We start from the raw sequence: 12,343 nt of genomic DNA on the forward strand, positions 1-12,343 counted from the left end.
TTTTTTAATATTTCTGTCCAGAAATCAGAAATGACCCATACTAACGGGAACAGGAACTGAACCTTTTTGGTCTTGAATAAAGACTACATGTAATTAGAATTATCTAGCGTGGTGACAGACTCAGCCTTGAGCATTTCTTCAGAATGAACAGTGAAATATGAAGCAGGGGGCACAGTTGGAAACTACATGGACGAACATCCTTCTCCCGGTTATATGCTGGTGCCACAGAAACAAGTACAAAGGTTACAAGTAACAATATAACTAAATTAATTAATAATGTGAGAATATCAAAATATCCTGTAGCATGTAATGAGTTTCAGGTCTAAAAGTGAAGTGAAGACTCATATCTGAAACACACAGCTTGAATACTCAGCCTGTGTCTTGCAGAGCGTAGAAAGGAGCTATGAACTCACATGAAAGTTTAAAAATCGAAGTAGATTTACAACCAGACTTCTTTGAAGTTTGTAAAGTATGTAGATTTAGGCGATTTAATGAAAACAAAATGGTGTTTGTCTCAACCATTCTTTTCGCTGTTTCCAGTAAGGTGCAAGTTATTTTTGTTTTCATTTCGATCCGAAACCTGATAAAGGAGAAGCAAGCCTCAAGTATTTGCTTGGTAAGACCGTTAAAAACTACATCTATTGTTAAAGATGGAACAAACTTGTATAGCAAGGTAAATTGTTCAGTGCTGTTGTGTTGGATATTCTTCATGTCCTGCAAAAAGTTGCATTTCTTGCATAAAGCTTTTAAGCTGAAGGCCACAGAGGGGTTTGGAAAGGCTAATTTGTCCGTGTCTCTAGACAGCAGATCAACCAGATTAATCGGTCCTCTACCCCAGCACTTCCAAATTGTAATAACTCTTTAATAATCTGTGTAGAGCAGATCATTGTGGAATGACATAAAAACACCCTCTCTGGCATACTGAAGATGCAGATATTTGATTATTTGTTAATTTAAAAGTAAGATCAGGAATATTGATTTCTACTTGACTGGAGAGCTGATTTAGTTTGAATATCAGCTTGATCTTAATAAGGTGAGAATTAATTGACTTGGATGTGTTAGATATTCAGCAATGTCAAGTGAACCATGATCAATCTAGGGAGACTGTCATAGTACCGATGTTATAAATATCAAAGAGCTTATTCACAGTACCGTGTAATAATGTCTCTTGTTCAACACTAGTACATACAATGTGTATGCCTTATTAAACATCTTACAATGGAGTTTTTGAATTTCTTTTGTGTTAATTTTGCTTTATGTTATAAGGCGTTTCTTTTTTTCCTTATAACAAAGGGTACTGGACTTAAATAATGCTAAATGAGTACCAAATTTGCTGTTGTCTCTATATTTTTTCCTAAAGTGCTTGTGAGCGCTTTTTAAAAAGGTGTTAATTTGAGCCTTTTTACACCATGATGAGATTGAAGACTAATAATCGTAAGTAATAGTATATTCTTTACACTAAAAATTGCCAGTGTCTGGGATAGGCTATCAGGTGGTGAAACTCGGTTTGCTGGATCCATTTCTGTAGCAGCCTGTTAGCACTGTTTGAACCACGAGCCTAATGGCTTTTGGCTGTGTTTTAGTGCTAAACCTGCACCTCTGAAACCATACCTAATTTTTTGTGTGCAGTAAATATTTCAAGTGGTGTTTCGTTCACTTCTCAAAGGCATCTGGTGCACTTCGTTTGTTTAGTTGCACAAGACAGAAAACTGAAGACCTCAAAACGCAGTGATTGCTTGAGATCACAAATATAAGCAGTAAAAACACACACTAAGAGACCGATTTAGCTTCAAGGCAATAGGTTTTGGGTGCAGGAGCACTATGATTCACCAGCAGAGAAGTGTCTGTTTCAGCAGTGAAAAGGTACATATTGGGAATGGCCAGGAGTGGAATTGCCTGTCATCTCTGGACAGCCTTGGTATGGTTAGGTATCACATTGATGACATGGCATTAAAAAGGAAGTACAAGTTTATGCATCCCGATCCGTAATTGTCTGCTGCACTTACGTAGTTTTCTTTGCCTTTGTGCTTTAAAAATTGCAAGGTGTGGCTTTAAAAGATCTGCTTGCAAGGAATTCAAGAAGAATGCAACACTTAGCTTACTATTTGTGTGTGACCTGCACAGCTGCTTACATGTAAAACAGTTCATCCTCATGGGTTTAGAGTTCATTTTCTGCATGTGCTATTGCATGTTTTTTTTACTTTAGTTACTGTATACTGGGATTAGAAGAGCATTCTGGTAGCATGACAAAGGAAGCTGCTGTTTCTTGTTTATTAGCGACATTGTTTTCCCTTTATTTATGCTATTAAGAACGACGCAGTACTTCTAGTTTGCAGATCTTCCTGCATCTTCATTTTCAAGGTGAATCTTTGCTTCCAAACTAAGTTTTGACACGTCTGCTAGTCGGAAAAGTACCTTATGTTAGGAGCAGATGGAATTAGCAGCAAATGTGTTAAGGCTTTGGAAGTGTTGTTGCAATCAAGCCTGCCTTTTCAGAAATGTTGAAATTGTTATACACCAGGACTTTTTACATTTTTATCAGAGGCCATACAAAGATCAGTTGACTTTGTGCTTTTTAACAAGAGTGGGGTAATATTATCTGGTGAGTAACTAGACACCACGTGAAACTAGATTTGGTTGCATGAGGAGCTTTATAGAAACATCCTGTTAATACTGGCCTATTTATGTGCTGAGCGCATTCTGGAATTTGCCTGAAATATTGTTTTCCTAGACTGCGCATTGGTGAGGAACCAGAGGGCTAGTGACCCTCAAGTACTGATGCATTACTCTTTGTAAGAAGCAGTGCTTTTCTGTGTGAGTGTTTATATTACCTCTGGAGTATTTTCACCATAATCGAAAGAGCTTCTTCAGATATCCTAAATAATGACGGAGCGAAGAAAGAGTGGGTTCTTGAATGAGATCTACAAATTGGCATGCGTTTTTTTTTTTTCCGCCTTCTAAGGTGCCCAGAACCTCTTGACTGCTGATTACCATTTGTTAATGAGCGTAAGGGTTTATCTTTTTTTTTTTTACTCCCTTTTTTCTGCTTTTATTGTTCCTTAGCCCTCCGTCTGATGGATAAAGGTGTGCTGTTAATGGAGAACTGCAGATACAAGTAATTAAAGCAGCAGGGGGCTTGTATGTGCTGTGGCCTGACGCCCTTTCACTCTCTCTCCCCGTCATTCGTGTGCATTGATTATTATGTCGCTATATAGCCGGAGGCAGTTTTGTCACATTCTAATGATGCCTTTCTTACACAGGCCTGTGTCCCACCAGCCTGGGACAAGTCGTGCCAGTGAGGCCCCCCTTTTGTGCCGTCCCTCCCTCTTTTGCCCCCACAACGTTGCCTCCGTCACCAATCACCGCTGGCGAGGAGCCCAGCGGCTTGGACTTCCCGCGGCGTGGAGGCTGCGCGACTTGATTTTTCTTTTCAGCAGCCCCGAAGACATTGATTATTGCAGAAGGCTCTCTATACTCAGGTGTCTTAGGGGCTAGAGGGGAAATAACAAATGATTATTAACTCATTACGTTAACCGTTTGGGTTTTTTTTTGTGTGCAGATGTGCAATATAAGCTCTTGGTTTCCCGGGAAGCTCTTTCTGTTGATGCTTTCTGTAAACTTTGGTGTTACACTTGGCCTCAGCCATTTTGTTATTTCTGTACAACGCTGGGGAGTGCTGGTAATACAGTAAATCCTTGTTTGCTATATAAGCCCTATTGGTCTTTTTAAGCAGTATATTTTTATTGTAATCATAGGTTAAGTAAAGTATCACTTTGATACACAGGGTATGACATGTAATGTCTGTATTGATTCTCTAGTTCGGTTTTAGTAATTAGCTGTTAGGTTAGGAGTACAGTGAAAAAGGCAGTGTTTGCCTGGGTGTGCACCTGTTTGCCTATAGGAATATGGGAGGACATGGATAATAAGCTACTAAAAGCAAAAACAATGAAAACAGTGCATTGTGACGCTGATACTTCTGTGATAAAACTGATAAAACTGAGACCCTGCATCATTAAGTTCTGTTAAAAAACATTTCTGTTGTCTGAAAGGATTCAGCTCCACTGAACACCAGATAAATGAATACAGAATTTGTGGAAATATTTGTCAAATTCCCCTGCAAAAGGAAGGAGGTTTTGGTCCTGTTTTACCAGGAAGAATAATCCATTCAAGTAGTAAATATGCAGTATGGTGCTTGGAGGCTAGTTGTGATCTTCAGCCCATAAGAGGTGCAATCGTCTGTCCATGTAGCTCACAGCACCCAGACATGTGCTGTTGATTTTATATCACTGCCTGGAAATGTGCATATTTGTTAAAACACACCGCCTTAAATTTTCTTTAAATTATCTTCCGCTTGAGAAGTGCATTAATGTACAAAGTAGACCTTTCGCAACTCTGAGCATTAACAGTTGATGTAACGGTTCAATAAAAAATCCCCCTGTTTCAGAATTTTTTACCTTCCAAACACTGAGAAAGTTTGCTTTTTGCATTCACACTGTTATGAAGTTGCTAGCTGTGTATGTGGAACCATTTTTAGGCACTGTGCAACACAAAACATGAAATGGAAGATTTTGATATGGTATATTTGGCATATATAATAATTTAATAGCACAAATTGTTTTGGTGAGAGAAGATGAGGATTTTCTTCAGTTGTAGAATTCATATTTCTGTTTATGAATGATTCAGTTTAGTAAAATTAGTTTCTGGTTGTCTCATTTTACAGTCCATAACATTATTGATTAATAACTAGATTATAACCAATGCATGTATGCCAGAGGAACTGCATCAGAACAGTTACTGAACCATAAAAATATCTATAGTGCAAGTTGCAGTACATGGTGTAGGATGGTAAAACTAAGATTTGTTTTAGTGGATGATAAAAAGCTTCAAGATTTTCAGTAAAGCCTGAAGAATGCTAAAACTATTATACAGTATATGCATAGTTCTGGTTCAAGCACAGTTTAGATTATAGTACAGCTGTTTTATCATAATGGGTTTTTTATTTACAATCAAAAAATGTTTTGCATATTTAGGGCACTGTTGTGATTTTCTTTACATGATAGGCTCCGATTTGACTAAATTCACATTTTTGAAAGTCAATCAAAATGTGAAACTAATAAGAACAAAACTGCAAGTAAACCTCAGTCGACAGAATGATGCACAATGCAAAACAGCTTCCTGAAGATCAGAGAAAGCACGCTGGTGTCTGAAAATGTTGCTCATCGGCTGTTGTTTTTCATCTCACTGAATACTTTTGGTTTTAAACAGTCAGCCACTGATTACAAAAACTTGCTTTGCCTACCTAAAAAATCCCTGCCTTCAGTTTTGGTCTTGCTGTGGTTGCTTTTTTATATTTGGAATGGAATCCTTCATTGTCTTACTGTTCTGTCTCATAGAGTACATAGAGTACATAGAGCTCATCCCGCATTGAGAGCTGGATAGTTTGGTGTTCCCCATGATACTGTCTTGGGACCCTTGCTGTTTAGTGTGTATATATGCCACCTCTTGGTGATATCATGAGAAAGTTTAAAGCAGGCTTGACTTCTGTGCCGATGGTACACAGGTTTGCGTGTTGCCGAACTCCAGACCCAAGGCACTGGCTGTCCTCACGGGGCATCTAAGTGAAGTACAGGCGTTGATGAACTCTAAAGTGTTGAAATTAAATCTAGATGAAACAGTGATACTGTTGATAAACGTATATATATATGACTGTTATTTAATTGATTAGAAGTGAGTAATCTACCCTGGACTGGCGTCTTGTCCAGAGAGTATTCTCCCTTTTGTCCAGTGATTGTAGGAATAGACTCCAGCTCCCCCCCCCCACCACCCTGTATTGGATAAAGCAGCTAGGAAATGCCTGAATGAATGACGCAGATTAATTATCAGCTGTATTGCGCAATGAAGTGTGCAATATACTGTAGCTGAGAAATTGCACAGTTCTACGTTGCTCATGTGGGTGCTTCCCTTTGCTGGTGAATGAGGTAGAATCTCTCCTAAGCTGGGAAATGCTTTTGGACCTCTTGGGATGAGGAGTACTGTATGAAGATGCAAAGAGTTAACACTCACCTGTAAGAACCAGTAATATTTAGCCAATTGTGGCTGAGTACAGTCGACCTGGTTTTCAGAATTCCTTCGGTGTGATTGGAAAGGATCGTGTTGTTAAGAACAGTGGAGTGTGTACTGTCTAGTCTTTTTTCTGGCCTTTCCCTTGCTTTTTCCTGACTCCAAGTCCTGTACATCCAAGTCTAAGACTGAGAAATGGCTAAGACATGGATAATAACCTCAGAAGCACAAGTAGTAGTTGATGTGCCTGATGCCAGGACGCAGGGGGTGTGGAAGGACTGAGGATTTCTGGGACAGAAGAACCTGTCTCCGGGGGTCTGTGCAGTGTGTGAGAAATTCTGGGGCTTAGTCTGGTTTGTAGAAAGACTGGGACTTTGGGCTCAAGCACAATGGAATTTATAAACGAGCCTGTGTACCCTGGATGATTTCATGTATCCAAGGTACTGTAGGACAGCTTAAGCTGGAGAGCATGACGTGATACCAAAAGTTTTCTTATTCAAGCATGACAATAATGAAACCACTGGAGTTCTTAATTAGATTAGTTGCAGCATATGGTTTTTGAAATTGGTTTGTGGAATTAGCAGCAACATCTCTGCAAACAAATGAAACTGTTTTATTAATGTGTTTTTAGAAACAACAGAGAGAGGAACCTAATTAAAGTCTACGAGTGAAACCTGTGACAGAGGGTGAAGGATGAGAGCCTTCAGCCCCCTCTGTTATGTATTTTAAAATGTAACCTATGCATCTGAATCTTGAGGGAGTTCTTGAGAAATCATATTTCAGTTGTGTTACCTACTTTGTCAAGATTCTTTCCTTTTTAGTAGTTTAGGTTACCCTTTCAGTCTGTTAGCAATCACAGCTTCAGAAACTGATACCTTTTACAAATAAGTTTCACAGCTGAAACAGTCAACCATCATCATACTAAGTCACCAAACTAAGTCACCCCTTTTCTTTAATCAGTGTTACTACATAGAGTTGTCTGCTTTTATTAATCATTGCAATTTCCCTCTGCTTACACATTAATAACCTCATCTCATTAGCTCCTGTTCCCACTACAGTATAGTACACATCAGCTTTTTACGATTTCTTACCTGCACTTCTGTGAATCAAAGAATTGACGACAATAGACTAAATCACAGTGTCACCTCAGTAATGGCTGACAGCTGAATTCCATCTTTTATGTTTCCGTGAGCCACAATCCACGATCTATTGCAATACATTCTGTGGAGTTTGAATCCAGACAAATTCAAACCATTTTTTTTCCCACCACTCTAATGAGACCCGAAGAAAAAACCTTCAGCTTATATAGTAAAAGCTTGTATAGCCGACATTCATTAACTTTCACTGTCGAGAAGTAAACTCTCGGTTAGTTAATTCCTCTTTTAATGACCTCTCCGTTTTTTTTCTTTTTGTATAGTACGTTAAACATGTTTTTAGAATTTTCTGTTTTTCATAAAAGAACTATAGGTGTTTCTCCTTTGACAAATGAAATTGAGCAACACGTGCAGTATCAAGAGAACAGATAATGGATTTTTTTTAATTGACAAACTGTTGATAGTGTCGAACAGAGAAAAATCGAATTATACGGATTGTTCCCGTCCTTAATCAGCTTTATCTCGTAGATAACATATTTCTAGTAAGTTGCCTTTGGATTCATTTTTAGTAAGAGGTATATATTCCGTGAGGGGGCAGATATTTTTAAATATGGTTTGATGAAAACAAACAAAACAAGAAAACGATCAGTCCCGCCCTGTGTACGGTGTGCCTGCCTAACCACTTGCTCTGGACTGGCTGCCTGAGCCATCTGTTGAGCAAAAGGAAATTAGGAGCTGGGAGATAAGAACCTATTGATACTTCTTTTGAAATCTGGGGCTCTCGTGGTCGCCCACCGTTCTTAAAATGGAAAGGCAGGAGATGAGAATGTGTGAGAGTGCAGGGAGCCACTGAGCTAATGATACTTTTCATGTTTGATCTATTTCAGCCTTTAGCCAGTGCTGCAAGAAGAGTGGCTTTCTCATGGTCCTGAAGTGTCGCGAGGAGAACTCGGCGCTGAAGGAGTGCCTAACGGCTTAGTAAGTGCACCCCGATGCCCAGGGTCGTTTATCTTGCGCCGCAAAATTGTATTTTCGTTCTTACTTTCACAAAAGACGACGAGAGTCCAAAGTTCGGGTTCCTCCTTGGGGGATTTTAATACTTGCACCTCCGGGGAGATGAGAGGGACATTTCCAGTTCATTTTGCTGACTGTTGGAGTGGGTGAAGGAGGGCCGCCCTCCACTTCTCTGTACCCATCCACCCGTTGATCTTCATACCTCAGCCAGCTTCATACCGAACTCCCAGCAGCCTTGTACGTAACTCAGATTCAAAGCACTTCTCGAATGGACAGTACCAGATGGTTCGACACACTGGACTGGAGTCCCACGGGTCTGCTTAGCGGGCGTATGAATGAATCGGAACATTTATAGACGAAGCGGTGGAAAAAAACATAAAGAAGGAAACGTCGTCCATTGATAGGGCTTGGCTTTGGCTGTTCCTGTTGTCCCTTACCTTAGTTTAAACTTGCGTCTATATGAGTTGAAGTTTTAAAAATAAATCATTGTCTTCACATTCATTGGCCGCCATTTGAAATAGACGAATGTTCAGCTGGAGTGCTCGTGCCTCTGCCTGAAGCTGCCCAAGAGAAACGAAGAGGACGACATGCCTGTTTTTCAAAATGCAGAGATTGGAAGGCTCTTATAGAAGGATCTAATTAGAATTCATTAACCGAAGGGTGTGAAGAGTCAGTCCTCTAGGATGGAATATGCTTCACGCGCCAAAAAATCAGCACCGATGACTGTCTGACATAGTTGAACAAAACTCCTCAGTTTGTTCTTAGTCTTCAGATTCAGATTCCACAGCAGCAGATCAGCGTAAAAAAGTTAAGAAAACATGATCAATTGTCAGCTTTAAAAAGTTTAATCTACACAGCATGGATTAGTGGTCTTGTTTCACGTTATTTTAAACACCTCAGCACGAAAAAAGATTTTTAGAATGACAAATGCCAATTGGAATCAGCATGGCAGAATTACGTAGGTGATTCAGGTCAGGGTAATTTTCCATCTCACCCTGAGGAATGCTGAAGGTGTTACAGGCTCCCAGTTAATGTCACTAAGTCTTTGACTTAAACAGTAAGAACTTGGTGTCTCATGTGGGGTATTTTTGGCGTCTTCATGATTCTGCCAGCACAGAGAACAGGACGCTAGAGTTTTTGATTGGCGCTTAGTCCCCTTAGAGGTTCTCTCGATGGAGAAGCGCAGCCTGAGGTTTTCCCATCAGGTGAATCCTTTTTCAAAGCAAAGGGTGAAAGAGTTAAAAAGAGAAGGAAGAAAAAAGTGTAAAGGAGTGTGTTAGCGGGTTGTTCCAATCCTTTTCTCACACATTTATAAACTGTAATTGCATTTCACGTTGAAGTTAAATCTGTTGAGGTTTGTTCAGAAAATTGTATCGCACAATCACTGGTTTGTTGGTGCACATTAAACTGTAAAAAGTGGAGTTTTTGTGGTTGGCTCGATGAAGAGATTCAGGAATACTAACGTTGTTTTAATCTTATTCTGCTTTATTCCCTTCATAGCTATAAAGATCCAGCATTTTATGAAGAATGCAAACAGGAGTATTTGAAAGAAAAAGAGGATTTTCAAAGGACTGGAATTTCTGCTAAAAACAGAAAACAGAAGCTTCCCACAAGTATGTAGGTCTTAGGTTTGCTGGGAGGTTTGTAGTCACAAACAGTAGGTGGGTTTGGAATTGAGAGGAGAATGTAGTGGTAATGGTCTTCAAATGTATTCCTGTAGCCTGGATTTCTTTCTTTAAATTTTTCTGTCTGTCTTTTCATTTGGATCCTCGGCCTGATTTGAGCTGATAAAGTTATTTATGGTCTGGACTTTAAAACCTCTGGGTTGGGCATCCTTTCTCACTTGTCTGTAAAACACTTTGCATCCATTTTTATTTCTAGAACTAAACTGAACAATATGAACCATACCTATAAAATGTTTTCTGTTGTATTTATCTTAAATCATTTGTGTTTTTATTCTGAAGAAGGAAACAGCACATTGACATTCTCACAAGCATATTTCAGAATTAGGTCATTTTGGAGAAATTTATATTCATATATATTCATCTCTAACACATTTTTCTTTTTAAAAAATGCTGCAGATTCATATGCTGGAAAATACTTTATAAATATGGGCAAAGATCAGTAATAAAATATAATATATTTGTAAGGAATGTTTCTGTTCCTTACTGCCAAGTAGATTACCCTACATCAAAAAAGCATTGTTTTCAAGCAGTGTTGCAGAATCACACTGTGCTTGAAATGTCTGTGACTTATCAAGGGGAAAGATGTAGGAAACCGTTGGCTGGAATATTTAAAAGAAAAGAAGAAGAAACACGCCATCAAGTTCAAATAAACATGTCTACTTTTTTCATTTTAGAAACCTAAGCCTCGCCTTGTAAGTGTGTTTTATCAGAGCGAACATTTTGGAAGTATAAATTAATTTCACCCCAGCTAAAGTGATAATTAACTTTTCAGGACATTTAAAAGCTTTGCATCAAAGAGTAGAGGGTGCTGATGTGCTAATTACTTAAAAACACAAGGAAAAAGTAAACTTTGATGTAGCCTTAGGTTTATTAATAGAATCTTGGCCCTTTTATTAAGCTTTTACATCTTTTCATTATGGGAAATTATACATTAAGATAATTTCTCAATCACTTAGCAATTTCTCTGCCATCGAAAATAACATGTAAAGATTGTGACTTTATTTCTGAGGCTAAATTGAAGTCCTGACGTGTGCTGGTGTGGTTCAGTATGCAGTGGCACAGAAGGAGAATAAGACAGTTAGAGACCTAGTTCGCTGAGGGAATGGGGAGAATAACAGAAGGCCTGTGTGTGACCCAGAGCCCAAAAGAATTGCAAACCGAATGGACACATGGACAAAAACGAACTGATACAGTTCACAAAGAACCGTGCGTGAGGAGGGGAACCGGCACATAAAATCTGTACCCGTCAAGGTGTATATAATTAAAAATGAAGCTGTAAATATTCGTACAAAATCATACGACAGTTAGCACATAGGGAGTTATGGCTCTGTAATTAATTGTGTGTCAGATTTTCATCATGAACAATTTATTATACAATGAGATATGGTGTTACTTTGCACATGAAACGTGAAATTTTGGCTGGGTTTTTGGAAATTTTAGGCATCCTCAAGCTTGTGGAGATCAGTGCGTATTTGCTTGGAATCTTCTTAGTCTTTACATCAAGAGTCTTGAATTTCTGTAAGAGAGATGGTATAGAGACCTTGACACTGGACAAATCAACAAAACCGCTAATCTGATTTTGCTCTTTGTGCTTCTGAGATGATAAAACTATACATCAGTACATATGAAAGTTTATTATAGTGAACAAAAACACTTACAGTAGGAGTGTCTTTTTAAAATGGACACACAGAAGCGTGTTAATGTGGTGCGGTAACCTTTGTGCATTTGAGAAGAAAAGATCAATAAAAAGGATAAGAGAATGATTCTGAGAATGACTCCTGTCTTTACTTTTTCATAAAAGCAAATTTAAACTTTACGGCCATGGTGGCATACCTCCAGTATTAACTTTAAGGTTTTAGGTGAACATTGATTCAAAGTTAAGAAATACTGTTTGGTTTATGCGTGGTGTCTGATCAAAAGTCATGAAGCTGCAGTTGACAATGTACAGAAAGAACATTCCAAGTTATTGAAACGAACTGATGCAGTAGCTTGCAAAGTTAGTTCTTCTCTGGGAAGCAAATTTGTATTATTACACATTCAACATTTTGTATTAAAAGCAGTGAAATTTCACAAATGACAATCTGCGTAGTTTAGTCCTCCTTTGGCGCTAGAGTGTGGAATTAATTTCACAGCAGTCTGAAGTGGTTACTATCACCACCTGGTTGCACATTTTGTGGAGTGGCTGCTAATGTGCTATACAGCATGAAAAGAAAGTTCACGTCATTCCTGCCACTAGACCCAATGCAAACTCAACACTAACTGAACTCAGCTCAACTCAATTTACTGAAGGAGCATGATGCTACTGTTTGAAGGCAACACAGAATTAGAGGCTGGATTATCGGTTTTGTGGAAAACAAAAAATGGTTTGAGTTTTTCTGATATGAAGTTGAATGTTTCATGCTTAGATTTCTGCACAATTTCATGCACAATTTCCTGCCCAGCAATCTAGTTCTCTTATCTGTAAGACCCCTGAATATGGTGTTGTACTTT

General features: G+C 38.7%; 1 protein-coding gene across 4 annotated transcripts in view; it reads left to right on the forward strand.

The window, feature by feature from the left end:
• The window catches only part of cmc1 (C-x(9)-C motif containing 1), a 30,185-nt gene extending 18,560 nt beyond the window's left edge, over positions 1 to 11,625 (forward strand). For 2 of the 4 annotated variants that reach the window (XM_015356797.2, XM_015356798.2), the window contains 2 exons: positions 8,042 to 8,132; positions 9,669 to 11,625. In XM_015356797.2, coding sequence (XP_015212283.1) covers positions 8,042 to 8,132; positions 9,669 to 9,789 — 212 coding nt within the window. In that variant the 3' untranslated portion in view covers positions 9,790 to 11,625. Of the gene's footprint in view, positions 1 to 3,260; positions 4,447 to 8,041; positions 8,133 to 9,668 lie in introns of those variants that run through there. The other 2 variants (XM_069195218.1, XM_069195219.1) reach the window with 1 other exon arrangement.
• Positions 11,626 to 12,343: the final 718 nt, after the last annotated feature.

Source organism: Lepisosteus oculatus, chromosome 10, assembly GCF_040954835.1.
Source record: "Lepisosteus oculatus isolate fLepOcu1 chromosome 10, fLepOcu1.hap2, whole genome shotgun sequence".
Classification (NCBI taxonomy): domain Eukaryota; kingdom Metazoa; phylum Chordata; class Actinopteri; order Semionotiformes; family Lepisosteidae; genus Lepisosteus; species Lepisosteus oculatus.